The sequence below is a fragment of the Halichoerus grypus genome, chromosome 10 (genome assembly GCF_964656455.1).
Source record: "Halichoerus grypus chromosome 10, mHalGry1.hap1.1, whole genome shotgun sequence".
NCBI classification, from domain to species: domain Eukaryota; kingdom Metazoa; phylum Chordata; class Mammalia; order Carnivora; family Phocidae; genus Halichoerus; species Halichoerus grypus.
In genome coordinates, this window is record NC_135721.1 from 80,683,830 (window position 1) to 80,698,962 (window position 15,133).

The 15,133-nt window shown below is 38.7% G+C and overlaps 1 protein-coding gene, 1 long non-coding RNA gene and 1 other non-coding gene across 5 annotated transcripts in view; 1 reads left to right on the forward strand and 2 right to left on the reverse strand.

The window, feature by feature from the left end:
• The window catches only part of LOC118525972 (E3 SUMO-protein ligase RanBP2), an 81,960-nt gene extending 81,421 nt beyond the window's left edge, over window positions 1-539 (reverse strand). For all 3 annotated transcript variants that reach the window (XM_078056680.1, XM_036076905.2, XM_078056682.1), the window contains exon 1: window positions 384-539. In XM_078056680.1, the coding sequence (XP_077912806.1) occupies window positions 384-455 (72 nt within the window). In that variant the 5' untranslated portion in view covers window positions 456-539. The remainder of the gene's footprint in view (window positions 1-383) is intronic.
• The window catches only part of LOC118526033 (uncharacterized), a 36,633-nt gene continuing 22,024 nt past the window's right edge, over window positions 525-15,133 (forward strand). Inside the window, exons 1-2 of the long non-coding RNA XR_004912436.2 lie at window positions 525-1,035; window positions 4,668-4,791. This is a non-coding gene — a long non-coding RNA (uncharacterized LOC118526033). The remainder of the gene's footprint in view (window positions 1,036-4,667; window positions 4,792-15,133) is intronic.
• Window positions 5,310-5,416, reverse strand: LOC118526038 (U6 spliceosomal RNA). The gene has a single exon (XR_004912443.1). It is a non-coding gene; the product is annotated as a U6 spliceosomal RNA (small nuclear RNA).

Here is a 15,133-nt window from a genome sequence, read left to right on the forward strand (position 1 = left end):
GAAGGTGCCGCTTCCGCCGCAGCGATAAACTGTCCGGGAGACGAGAAGAAACCCCGCCGCAAATGGCAAGCTCCGGAGCCCCGGTGACGAGGCCGCGCCGACGCAGCCGAGAAACCCCGGGACGGGATGGGCCCGCGAATAAGGACCGTCAGGAGCAGGCCAGGAGAAAGAGGAAGAGCTGGCGCCAACGGCAGCCTGCCGCGGCCTCCCCCCCCTCCCCGCCCCCGAGCTCGCGAGCGCCACGCCGCCCACCGGACCGCGGGAGCCGGCCGGCGCCTCAACGCGCCAGGGAGCGGCGGCCGCCAGGAGCCATGACGCCGGCGCTGCGCGGGGCCGCGGCAGGGCCAGGGCGGAGGCCGCCCGGCTCTCCAGGACCCGCTCACCTCTCGGGGCGACGGGACGGAACCCTGCACCGAGGCGATATACCGCTCCACGTCGGCCTTGCTGCGCCTCATCGCGCCGAGACCTGACTCCCTGGGCGCGGGAGGCCAAAGCCGAGGCCCACAGCGGTCGCCGTCTCCAGGAGCAAAGCGCCGGAAAGCCCGTGACGCAGCGCCGTCGCCGGCCGACAAGCGGCCCGCCCCGCCCCGCGTGCGTGTTGCATCAGCACTGTGCGCCACGCCGACGTCGGCGTCTCTCCCGCCGCTCGTAGCCCTCTGGCCGGCCCCGCCCTAGGCTCTGCGTGGTCCTGCAGACGCCAGGTCGGATATCCTCTGTGAGAGAGTCGGCTGTGAGACGCGGGAAGGGAAAGTTCAAGACCGCGCTCGGACCAAGGGCTAGTAACTAGATCAGCGGGACGATGTTTTACCGGATGGATTCTCAAAACTTTGGGCCGTTTCTTCTTAATTTTAATTACGTGATGCTGTGGAAGGGAAAAGCACTCAGGCCATTTTGGTGAGCGTGTAAATTGGAAACACCTTTCTGGAGGCTGTTGGTTAAATATATGTCGGACACGTGTGAATACGGAAGCATACATGTTAAAATTCATGTATTTTGAAAGAATATGTGAGAAAATTAAAAGTGCATAATTAAAAGGTAGGCCACAGATACTGTTTTTGGACGATTATAATTGTATAATTTGAAGAGCCCCCCAGATTTTTATATATATATAAATATATATATATTTCAATAGCAGAACAGTATATACCAAAATGTTTATAGTAATTGTGTCAGCATGTCATCTGTATTTTCCAAATCTTCAAAATTATTTACTTTCTCCCAACCCGCACCCCAAGACTGTTTTATTGAATGGCTTTCTCAGAACAGAAATAAATCAACTTATTAAAGAAGTCAAATATTCTGATAATTTAAAAACAAAGCCTGGGTGGCTCAGTCGGTTAAGCATCTGCCTTCGGCTCCTGTCATGATCCCAGTCTCCTGAGATCCAGCCCGGCGTTGGGCTCGGTGCTCAGCAGGGAGCCAGCTTCTCCCTCTCCCTCTGCCTGCCTGCCTGTCTGCCTACTTGTGATCTCTCTCTCTCTGTCAAATAAATACATAAAATCTTTTAAAAAATAAAAACAAAGTCAAATTGGTGATACTTTTGAACTTACATCAGGTCTGGAAAATACTTCTTTGAATTCAAATTATATTTCAACAATAAAAAATACAGTTACCATTTTTAAAAACAGTATTTTGTTTTGGTTAAATTATCTGATTTATGAAATTACACAGTTTAATTTGAAAAGGAGGTTTAGAGTTCTTTGTATTTTTGTGGTCAGATACATCCTCCACACCTGTTCTTTTTTATAAGAAAAACACTTCTGGGGCGCCTGCTTCTCCCTCTCCCTTTCCCACTCCCCTTGCTTGTGTTCCCTCTCTCACTGTGTCTCTCTCTGTCAAATAAATAAAATCTTTTTAAAAAGAAAAAAACACTTCTATTTTATAATCATTCTGTTCTTGAGAGCAATTTAAAACAAGCAAAATTCTATTAATGTACAACAGAATAATTTTCTTTCCTACAAAATCATTTTGGGCTAGGACCCCCGAAGCAGTGCAAATGAAGTGAGATGACACCTACTAACAATTTATGTTCACATAAGTGGGACTTCCTCAATTGTTCTACCATGGATGAAGGCAGAGAACTCTACACTCACCTACACAGCCCCTTCATTCATCTTTTCACTACAGAAAACAAGGTACCAGCAGGCTTTTTAGAATATCCAGTGTAATAACCAGTTTAGAACAAGTACCGGAGGAAGCAAAACAAAGAGCAGAAGAAAACTTGGAAGAATTGAATTATTATCCTCAGGAATATCTGAGTATCTATTGTAGCCCTAAAACAAAAACAAGTCATTAAAGTTTACTTTGGAAATTTGAATTTTAAAATCTTAGTTTAAAATGTTTTAGAAAATTTCAGTGGTGAAGACATTAGGTATAAAAAGATCATATCTGTGTACATACAGTAGGGTCTTAATTATCTGGGAAAATATCAAACAAATGAAATACGTTGAAATTTTGAACTGGAAGTTTAAAATGTTATGGAAAATTTTTGTCTTTTTTTAAAGATTCTATTTATTTTAGAGAGCATCCATGTGCACAGTGGGGATGGGGGGTGGGGCGGGTGGCGTGCAGAGGGGGAGGGAAAGAGAGAATCTTAAGCAGGCTCCAAGCCCAGCGTGGAGCCCCACCTGCGGCCCAATGCCAAGACCCAGAGATCATGACCTCAGCCAAAACCAAGAATCTGGCGCTTAACTGACTTAACCACCCTTATTTTTATCGTTTTTTAATGTAGACAAAACATAATTTTATCCAATCACTTAGAATTAACCTGACCTCTTACAGGCCATCTCCCCAGTCTCTCCTTTTTGATTTTTCCATATTTTCCAAATTTTTTACAATCAGCAAGGATTATCTTTATAAAGGGAGAAAGAGAGCATTTTCCTTTATCTCAATCATGCTGGATGTGAATAAAAGGAAGTGATTCTGAGATTAGTAGTGTGACGTATATTAGAGATAAAACTTAAAGAGAATGTGGTTTGGGATAGAAGATCCTATTTTAGATAGTTGATTTATTTCGCTTTAGGTGCCATTTATATATATCCAAGTGGAGATGCCTAGTATATAGATGGAATAGTAGGATGAAGATCTGTGATGGATTGGAAGTCATAAAACTGAGGTGACAGTTGAAGCCATGAGTTTACCTTGGAAAGAATGTTAGTAATAACAGCCATAGCTAACAAGTAAGCACTTGCTCTGTTCCATGTCCTTTTCTTAACATTTCATGTATTAGCTCATTTAATTCTCAACAGCTTCAGGAGGGTACTATTATTTTTATTATCCTTGGTTTTATAGATAGAAAACCAAGGGAGGGAACAGTAAGCAACTTTCCCAACCACACTTACCTAGTAAAATCACTACCATTAATCTGTTTAAGTCAAATAAACTGAAAAGGAGTGGGCCAAAAGGAGAATCTTCTTGAGGAACTCAGATGACTTAAGTACATTTATTATGCCTCAAAACATAAATTTTGGGGGCACCTGGGTGGCTCAGTATGTTAAGCGTCTGACTCTTGATTTCGGCTCAGGTCATGATCTCGGGGGTTGTGGGATAGAGCCCTCACTTTGGGCTCAGCAGGAAGTCGTCTTTTTTTTTTTTTTTTAAAGATTTTATTTGACAGAGACAGCGAGAGAGGGAACACAAGCAGGGGGAGTAGGAGAGGGAGAAGCAAGCTTCCCGCTGAGCAGGGAGCCCGATGCGGGGCTCGATCCCAGGACCCTGGGATCATGACCTGAGCCGAAGGCAGATGCTCAATGACTGAGCCACCCAGGCGTCCCTCAGCAGGAAGTCTGCTGGAGATTTTCTCTCCCTCTTCCCCTTCACCCCCCTCGCTAAAATTAATTAAATCTAAAAAAAAAAAAAAACCTCAGTTTTCACCAAATGGGAAGATGAGTCTGACCTTCTGGGCTTTCAAAATAGACATTCTCCATGATGATGTCCATTCTAGCCCACATCTTTTCCCAGCATAAACCAGTTACATCCAAATTTCTCACAAGTAATTACCCACCCCCGAAATCACACGTGTAACTGTAATGTTCTCTACAAGGAACTCCTTAGCAGGGGGATGAATTCCTCTCTAATGGCTCCATTACTCATGTTGATGCATTGCAAATTCAATTCAAATGACGGTTGAATCCATAGAAATATTTGGCTTATGACATTTTTCATTAGCAGCAGTTTTACCTGATTAATCGGAGTCCTCAACTTCTTAACTAATTGAACTAACAGGCATTTAACATTGATGCTGATCAAACAAGTTTCTCTCATCTCAAACACCTCTAGCCTCTATTGCTAATTATCATCAACTGCAGACACAGCTTTCATATATCACATGATTCCTTTTTTTTCAGAACCATTCATACTGTCAGTTCATCCCATCATTTTCTGTGTTCCCAATTTGTATGATTCTACAGTAATCGTAAACTTTTGTAGACAGCATTTTGAATATTCTCATGGCTTTTGAACTTAATAGACATGATGAGATTTAAAATGTTCATAAAGAACCTCAGAGACAAAAGGAACCAACATGACTGTGCATTGCCATTTTTTGGTTCTTGGACATAAGTTATTTTCATTTTAAAACTTTTGCTTTGATTTCATCTCTGAAAATAGAGGCTTTTGCACATGCTGCTCTCGACATCCATACAACCTAAACTGTCTTTCACGTGCAGGAATGGATCTTCCACCCATCAACTGAGAAAGGATTTGGAGCTATCACATGACAACACAACCCTGCCTGGAATTATGTGAGGCAGAGCTTGTACAAATAATAAATTAAGGAATACACGCACACACGTATGTATATGCATTTGTATGTATATATCTATATGTATGTGTATATGTGTGTATATATATACACGTACATATGTGTGTATGTATGTATCTATGGGAACTGAATCCCCCAAATCAGTGCTGTCTAATATAATGTGACCCAACATGTAACTTAAAATAATCTAGAAGTCACACTTTAAAAAGTAAAAAGGAACAGGAGAAATCAATTTTAATAATCTTTTATTCAATCCAATATACTTAAAATATTATAATTTCAACATGCAATTAATATAAACAAATTGTTAATAAGATATCTTACATTCTTTTTTGTACTAAGCATTTAAAATTTGGTGTATATTTTACATTTACATCTTAATTCAGATGCCAAGATTTCATCAAAAATACTCGATCTGTATTTAGATTTAGATTAGATTTAGGGTTGAAAAAATAGGTTAATATACCCAAGTTGTTCCAGACATACCTAGAAGTTTTCAGGAATTGAATTGAATATCAAGTTTGTTTGTTTATATATTTGTTTATTTTTAGATATGGAATGCTTCACAAATTTTCATGTCATCCATGCTCAGGAGCCATGCTAATTAATCTTCTATCATTCCAATTTTAGCATATGTGCTGCAGAAGTGAGCACCAGATATCAAGTTTTTAAATTAATTAAATTAAATCAAATTTAAAACTTCATTTCTCAGTAGCAGTAACAACATTTCAAGTGCTCAAGTGCCATGTGTCTAGTGTGTTGGACAGCACAGTTCTATATAATTCTGTCACTTGTTGTTCAGACATTAAACATAAAAAGGAAGAGGTTATGTAACTGTAGCACTCAACGTGGCTGAAGGAAAATCCAAAAAGTACAGCATCCCAGAAGCCAAAAAGCAGAGCTTTAAGGAGAGGATAATCAACAGCATAAAATGCTACAAAAAGATAGGAACAGGGGAGCCTGGGTGGCACAGTCAGTTAAGCATCAGATTCTTGATTTTGGCTCAGGTCCTGATCTCAAGGTGGTGAGGTTGAGCCCCATGTCAGGCTGAGGACCATGGGCTCCTGGGTGGCACAGTCAGGCGTCCAACTCTTGGTTTCGGCTCAGGTCATGATCTCGGGATCATGAGATGGAGCTCCATGTCAGGCTCTGTGCTCAGTGCAGAATTTGCTTGAGATTCTCTCTCCCTCTTCCTCTGCCCCTCCTGCTCCTGCTTTCACACACACACTCTCTCTCTCTCTAAAATAAATAAATCTTTAAAAAAAAAATCAGGAATGATGACTGAGAAAAACTCTTTAGACTTGCTTCCTAAAAGTTGATTTTTGAAAGAAATGGTGCAGACAAGAAACAGCATGCAAATGGCTAAGAAGGAATTAGGTGGTAAGGAAATGAAGGCACAAAATGATGATTACTCTCGTTTTAATAAGGAGAATTGATGTTGGTATTAATGGTAAATAATAATCTCAAAAAACTGCCCTTTTGGGGGTGTATAGGTTTATAACTTTTGAGATGTATAGATGCATGGAATCACTTCTACAATCAGGATACAGAACAATTCCTCATCCCCCAAGATTCATTCCCATTATTACTTTCAAGTCACACCCCACATTCAACCCTTACCATTGATCATTTCTTTATACTCTGGTTTTGTCTCTTCAAGAATATCATATGAATGGAATCATACAGTATGTAACCTTTTGATACTAGCTTATGTCACTCAGATAATGCCTTTGAAATTAATCGAAGTCCTTGCATGTATCGATAGGTTATTCTCCCTCATTGCTGAGTAATAGTCCGTGTATGAATGTACTACAGGTTTATCCATTTACCATATGTAGGACGTTCGGGTTGTTAACCAATTTCTGGTAATTATGAATAGAGCTGCTATAAACATTTGTATACATGTTTTTCAATGAACACAGTTTTCATTTCTCTAGGCCAAGAGGTAGCAAACTATGGCCTGTGGGCTGCCTGCCATTTCTGCAAATAAAATGTTATTGTAACACAGCTTCACCCATTCATTTACATACCTGTCTTCTAGCCGCTTTTGCACTACTGTGACACTGTTGAGTAGTTGTGACAGAGACCTATGTCCTTAAGCCTAAAATACTTACTTTTCTGGCCCTTTAAGGAAAACTTCACTTACACCTACTATAAAGACTCAGGAGTGGGACTGGTGGGTCCTATGGTGGGTGTTAGGTTTAACATTATAGAAAACTGCCAAAGTGTTTTCTAGAGCAGCTATATCATTTTTGCTTTCCCATCAGAAATATATGAGATTTAGGTGCTCTGCATCATTGTCATCACTTGGTATTGTCAGTGTTTTTTTGTTTAAGCCATTCTAAAAAGTATGTAGCAGATGTCATCATGGTTTTATTTTATCCCTTAGTAGGCAGTATTGTTGGACATTATTTCACAGACATATTTGCCATCCATATATCTTGTTTGGTAAACTGTGTTTTATTTGTTGCCCATATTTTAATCAGTTGTTTGTAATCTTAGTGTTGAGGCTTGAGAGGATTTATGTGTTCCGATGGCAAGTTCTCTATCAGATATGTGATGGGCAAACATCTTTCTCTCAGCCTATAGATTATTTCATTTTCTAAACAGTGTCTTCCACAAAGCAAACATTTTTTATTTTGGTAAAGTTCAACTTTCAATTTTTTTTCTTTTATGAATCATGCTTTTGATGTCATATCTAAGAACTCTTAGCGTAACCTCTAGTCACAAAGGTTTTCTTCCACATCTTACCCTTTTATTGATATATATGATCCACTTTGAGTTAATTTTTGTCAAGAATTTGGGGGGTTTTTTGCATATGGATGTACAATTATTCCAGGACTATCCTTTCTCCATTTAATTATTATTGCCTCTTTGTAGAAATTAGATGACCGTATTAGCTCGAGAATATATCTGGACTGTTTTGTTTCACTGATTTGTGTATCTTTCTTTTTTTTTTTTTTTTTTTAGAAAAGAGAGAGAGAGAGGGGGCATGAGCTGGCAGGGGCAGAGGGAGAGAGAGAATCTTAAGCAGGCTCCATGAAGGCCTCGAACTCATGACCCTAAGATCATGACCTGAGATCATGAGCCAAAATCAAGAGTTGGTGTTTTAACTGACTGAGCCACCCAGGCGCACCTGATTTATGTATCTTTTTGCAGATACTTCACAGTCTTGATTATGCTAGCTATATATGTCTTTTTTTTTTAAAGATTTATTTGAGAGAGAGAACACACATGAGAGTGGGGCGGGGGTTGGCAAAGGGAGAGGGAGAGAGGGAATCCTTGAGCCGACTCCCTGATGAGCGTGGAGCCTGACATGGGGCTCCATCCCAGGACCCTGAGATCATGACCTGAGCTAAAATCAAGAGTCGACTGCTCAACCAACTGAGCCACCCAGGCACCCCTAGCTATATATGTCTTAAAAATCAAGTAGTGGAATTCCTCAAGTAGTATGACTCTGTCAAAATTTCTTCTACAATTCCAACCAATATTTTGTGGTTTTAAGCATATACATCCTATACATATTTTGTTGGACTACAGCTATTTCATTTTTCATAGAGTGACTGTAAATGATATTATTTTTTAGATTTTGGCTTTCAATTGCTCATTGTTAGTATAGAGAAATACAGTTGATTTTTTATGTTGAACTTGTATCCTGTGACATTGTTCAATGTACCTTTTAGGGGGCGCCTGGGTGGCTCAGTCGTTGGGCGTCTGCCTCCGGCTCAGGTCATGATCCTGGGGTCCTGGGATTGAGCCCCGTGTTGGGCTCCTTGCTCAGTGGGGAGCCTGCTTTTCCCTCTCCCGCCTCCTCCTGCTTGTGTTCCCTCTCTTGCTGTCTCTCTCTCTCTGTCAAATAAATAAAATCTTAAAAAAAAAAAAATGTACCTTTTAGTTGTAGGAAGTATTTTGTAGGTTACTTGAGGTTTTACACACTGACAATCATGTTATTCAATCTGTATGCCTTTTATTTCTTTATCTTGCCTTATTTCATGGTCTAGGACTGTTAGTACAATATTGAATAAGACCTGTGAGAGAGAACATTCTTTCCTTGTTTTTGATCTTAAGGGGAAAGACTTTCACCATTAAGTGTCATGTTAGCTATAGGTTTAGGTAGATGCCTTTATCAGGTTAAGGAAATTTCTTTCTATTCCTAATTTGCTAACAGTTTTTATCATGAATGGACATTCTTTAAGCTGCTAATATGATTACATTGATTAATTTTTAAATATTAGACCATCCTCAAATTCCCAGGATAAATCCCACATGGTTGTGATGTGTTTTGCTTGTTTGCTTATTGTGGTAAAATACACATAACATAAAATTTACCATTTTAACCATTTTAAAATGTACAATTCATTGGCAATAAGTACATTCATGATCTTGTGCAACCACCACCACTACCATTTCCAAAAGTTTTTTTATTGTCCCAAATAGAAACTCTGTACCCATTAAACAATTAACTTCCCATTTCCCCCAGGCCCTGGTAACCTCTATTCTACTTTATGTCTCTATGAATTTGCCTATTACCTCATATACCTGGAACTATACAGTAATTGTCCTTTTTGTCTAGCTTATTTGGCTTAGCATGATGTTTTCAAGGTCCCTTCATGGTATAGCATTTTCCAGAATTTTATGGCTTTCTGTGGCTGAATGCAGATTAACCTTTTATATACTACTTGATTCAATTTGCCGATTTTTGTTGAGGATTTTGCATCTAAGTTAAGGGATATTGATATTTTCTTTTATTATCCTTTCTAATTTAAATTCAGTTTAATTAACATAGACTGTATTATTAGTTTCAGAGGTAGAATTTAGGGATTCATCAGTTGCATATAATACCCAGTGCTCATTACATCAAGTTCCCTCCTTAATGCCCATCACCTGATTACCCCATCCCCCACCCACTTCCCCACAGCAACCCTCAGCTTGTTTCCTGGAGTTAAAAGTCTCTTATGGTTTGTCTCCTTGTCTGTTTTCATCTTATTTTATTTTTCCTCTCCTTCCCCTATGTTCATCTGTTTGTTTCTTAAATTCCACATATGAGTGAAAGCATATGGTATTTGTCTTTCTCTGACTGACTTATTTTGCTTAGCATAATACGCTCTAGCTCCAACCATGTTGTCGCAAATGGCAAGATTTCATTCTTTTTGATGGCTGAGTAATATTCCATTATATATATATCACATCTTCTTTATTCATTCATCTGTTGATGGACATCTGGGCTTTTCCTACAGTTTGGCTGTTGTGGACATTGCTGCTATAACCATTGGGGTGCAGGTGCCTCTTCAGATCACTACATTGTTTATCTTTGAGGTAAATACTTAGTAGTGCAATTACTGGGTTGTAGGGTAACTCTATTTTTAACTTTTTGAGGAACCTCTTTACTGTTTTCCAGAGTGGCTGCACCAGCTTGCATTCCCACCAACAGTGTAGGAGGGTTCCCCTTTCTCCGCATCCCCGCCAACGTCTGTTGTTTCCTGACTTGTTCATTTTAGTCATTCTGACTGGTATGAGGTGGTATCTCATTGAGGTTTTGATTTGGATTTCCTTGATGTCAAGTGATGTTGAGCACTTTTTCATGTGTCTGTTGGCCATTTGGATGTCTTCTTTGGAGAAATGTCTGTTCATGTCTTCTGCCCATTTCTTGACTGGATTATTTGGTTTTTTGGGTGTTGAGTTTGATAAGTTCTTTCTAGATCTTGGATACTAGCCCTTTATCTGATAAGACATTTGCAAATATTTTCTCCCATTCTGTCAATTGTCTTGGTTTTGTCAACTATTTCCTTTGCTGTACAGAAGCTTTTTCTCTTGATGAAGTCCTAATAGTTCATTTTTACCCTTGCTTCCCTTGCCTTTGGTGATATTTCTAGGAAGAAGTTGCTGCGGCCAAGGTCAAAGAGGTTGCTGCCTGTGTTCTCCTCTAGGATTTTGATGGATTCCTGTCTCACATTTAGGTCTTTCATCCATTTTGAGTCTATTTTTGTGTATGGTGTAAACAAATAGTCCAGTTTCATTCTTCTGCATGTGGCTGTCCAATTTTCCCAACACCATTTGTTGAAGAGACTGTCTTTTTTCCAGTGGATATTCTTTCCTGCTTTGTCGAAGATTAGTTGACTATAAAGTTAAGGGTCCATTTCTGGGTTCTCTATCTGTTCCATTGATCTATGTGTCTGTTTTTGTGTGTTTTAAAAAAGATTTTATTTATTTATTTGACAGAGAGAGACACAGTGAGAGAGGGAACACAAGCAGGGGGAGTGGGAGAGGGAGAAGCAGGCTTCCCGCTGAGCAGGGAGCCCAATGTGGGGCTCGATCCCAGGACCCTGGGATCATGACCTGAGCCGAAGGCAGACGATTAATGACTGAGTCACCCAGGTGCCCCTATGTGTCTGTTTTTGTGCCAGTACCATATTGTCTTGATGATTACAGCTTTGTAATACAGCTTGAAGTCCAGAATTGTGATGCCTCCAGTTTTGGTTCTCTTTTTCAACATTCCTTTGGCTATTTGGGGTCTTTTCTGGTTCCATACAAATTTTAAGATTGTTTGTTCCAGCTCTGTGAAAAATGTTGATGGTATTTTGATAGGGATTGCACTAAATGTGTAGATTGCTTTGGGTAGCATAGACATTTTAACAATATTTGTTCTTTCAATTCATGAACATGGAATGTTATTCCATTCCTTTATGTTGGTCTCAATTTCTTTCATAAGTGCTCTATAGTTTTCAGAGTATAGATCCTTTACCTCTTTGGTTAGATTTATTCCTAGGTACCTTATGGTTTTGGGTGCAATTGTAAATGGGATCCACTCCTTGATTTCTCTTTCTTCTGCCTCATTGTTAGTGTATAGAAATGCAACTGACTTCTGTACGTTGATTTTATATCCTGCAACTTTGTGGAATTCCTGTATCAGTTCTAGCAATTTTTGGGTGGAATCTTTTGGGTTTTCTGCATAGAGTATAATGTCATCTACAAAGACTGAGAATTTGACTTCTTTGCCGGTTTGGATGCATTTTATTTTTCTGTTGTCTGATTGCTGAGGCAAGGACTTCTAGTACTATGATGAATAGCAGTGGTGAGACTGGACATCCCAGCTGGGTTCCTGATCTTAGGGGAAAAGCTCTCAGGTTTTCCCCATTGAGGGTGCTATTCACTGTGTGTTTTTCGTATATGGCTTTTATGATATTGAGGTATGTTCCCTCTATGAGGGATACTGATAGTTTCTACTTTCCTTTGAGATTTTCTCTTTGATCCATCAATTATTTAGAAGTCTGTTGTTTAACTTCCAAATGTTTAGAGATTCTCCTGTTTCATTTGTTTTTTCGATTCCTAGTTTACTTCCATTAAGGTCAGAGGATATACTTTGCCTGATTTCAATTCTTTTAAAATTGTTAAGGTTTGCTTTTTTTATTCCAAGATATAGTCTGTTTTGGTGAATCTTCCATGTGTACTTGAAAAGAATGTGTATTCTGCTGTTGAGTGTTCTATAAATGTCAGTTAGATCCAATGGGTTATGGTCCGGTTCCATTCTCAGTATCTTTATTGATTTTCTATCTACTAGTTATATCAATTATTGAGAGAGGAGTATTTAAGTCCCAAACTATAATTTTGGATTTGTCTCTTTTTTCCTTTAGTTCTGTCAGTTTTGGCTTCCAGAATTTTGAGGCTCTGGTGTTAGATGCAAACACATTTAGGATTATTGTGTCTTGTTAGTGAATTGACACTTTTACCATTATGTAATATCCTTCTTTATCCCTGATGATTTTCTTTGCTCTGAAGTCTACTTTGTCTGATACTAATATGTCTACTCTAGCTCTTCTGATTAATGTTCCTATGGTATTTCGTTTTCCATCTTTTTACTTTTAAACTACCTATATCATTATATTTAAAGTAGGTTTCTTAAACAGCATATAGTTAGGTATTGTTTTATCCACTCTGACAATATATATCTTTTAGTTGTTATGTTTAATCCATTTGTACTTAATGTAATTATTGATATGTTTGGATTTATATCTACCTAATTAAACCAAGTAAATGGTTTTTGTTTGTTCCATTTTTCACTTCTCTGTTTACTCTTTTCTGCCTTTTTGGTTATTTGAATATTTTGAATAATAATATTCTCATTTTGTTTTAATTTATTTATTGTCTTTGAATATATCACTTTGCATAGTTTTTTTTTTAATGGTGGCTCTAGGGATTACAATATACTTGTAGACTGCTTAGAATGAATACTGTATCATTTCAAGTAGACTGTAGAAACCTAATGACCATATAGATATCTTTACCTTCCCCTCTTTATGTTCTAGATGTCTCAAAGTACATTTACATGCATTGTAAACTGCGCTGAACAATCTTACAATTTTTTCTTTCAATCATCAAATATATTTTAAAGAACAGTAAAGGTAGATCCACTAGAGAGAGATCACTAAGGGAATAGAAGACTTTAACAACATTATAAACAAATTAGATCTAAAAGACATCTACAGAAAACTCTACCCAACAACAGCAGATTGCATGTTACTCTGAAGTGCACATGGAACATCCCCCAGTGTATACCATATGCCAGGGCATAAAACAAAACTCAATAAATTTAAAAGAATTGAATTCATAAAAAATATGTTTTCCCACAACAATGGAATGAAGGCAGAAGTCAATTACAGAAAGAAATCTTAGAAATTCAAAAATATGTGCATATTAAACAACATACTTTTTTCTTTTTTTTTTTTTAAGTAGGCTCCATCCCCAGCATGGCAATATAGGGCTTGAACTCACCACCCTGAGATCACACCCGAGCTGAGATCAAGAGTTAGATGCTCAACCAACAGAACCAACCAGGTGCCCCTAAACAACATACTTCTAAATAATCAGTGAGTCAAAAAAGAAATCACAAGGGAAATTAGAAAATATCTTGAGCTGAATGAAAATAAATATACAACATATCAAAACTTATGGGATGAAGTTAAAGTGGTACTTAGAGGGAAATTTATAGCTGAAAATTCCTATATTTATTTAAAAAAATATTTTATTTATTTATTTGACAGAGAGAGAGACACAGCGAGAGAAGGAACACAAGCAGGGGGAGTGGGAGAGGGAGAAGCAGGCTTCCTGCGGAGCAGGGAGCCTGATGTGGGACTCGATCCCAGGACCCTGGGACCATAACCCGAGCTGAAGGCAGATACTTAACAACTGAGCCACCCAGGTGCCCCTTAAAATTCCTTTATTTAAAAAGAATGATCTCAAATGAAAAACCTAAACCTGTGCCATAAGACACAGAAAAAGAAGGGGCACCTTGGTGGCTCAGTTGGTTAGATGTCCCACTCTTGATATTGGCTTGGGTCTTGATCTCAGGGTCGTGAGTTCAGGCCCCGAGTTGGGCTCCATGCTGGCCATGGAGCCTACTTAAAAAAAGGGGGGGGTGCACCTGGGTGGCTCAGTCAGTTAAGCATCTGCCTTTAGCTCAGGTCATGATCCCAGGGTTCTGGGATTGAGCCCCACATTGTCGGGCTCTCTGCTCAGCAGGAGCCTGCTTCTCCCTTTCCCTCTGCCTGCCGTTCCCCCTGCTTCTGCTCTCTCTCTCTCTGTGTCAAATAAATAAATGAAATCTTAAAAAAAAAGAAGACATAGAAAAGAAGAACAAACTAAACATAAAGCAAGCTGAAGAAAGGAAATAACAAAGATTAAAGCTGAAATTGGTGAAATAGAGACTAGAAAAATAATAGAGAAAACTAAAAAAAAAAAAAAATCTAAGGAAAAAAATGGGTAGAAAACTTGGATATTTCTCCAAAGATGATATACAAATGGCCAACAATCATATGAAAGATGCTAAATGTCACTAATTATTAGAGAAATGAAAATCAAAATCAATAGGATCATCTTATGCCCAATTAAGATGGCTACGATCCAAAAAAAAAAAAAAAATCAGGAAATGACAAGTGTTGGTGAGGATGTGCAGCAATTGGAGTCCTTGTGGACTGTTGGTAGGAGTATACAATAGTGTAACCACTATGGAAAACAGTATGACAGTTTCTCAAAAAATTAAAATAGAGTTATCATATGAACAAGCAATCCCATTTATGTGTATATATACAAAAGAAGTGAAAGCAGGATCTTGAATTGATACTTGCATACATATCTTCCTAAAAGCTTTATTCACAATAACCAAGAGGCAGAAGCAATCCATATGTCCATTGACAGATTAATGGATAAAAAATGTGGTTATATATACAATGGAATTTTATTCAACCTTAAAAAGAGGAAATCCTGTCACATACTATCCCATGGATGAAGCTTGAGGACAATGTACTAAGGGAAGTAAGCCAGTCACCAAAAGGCAAATACTGTATGATTCCACTTGTATGAGGTATCTAAAGTAGT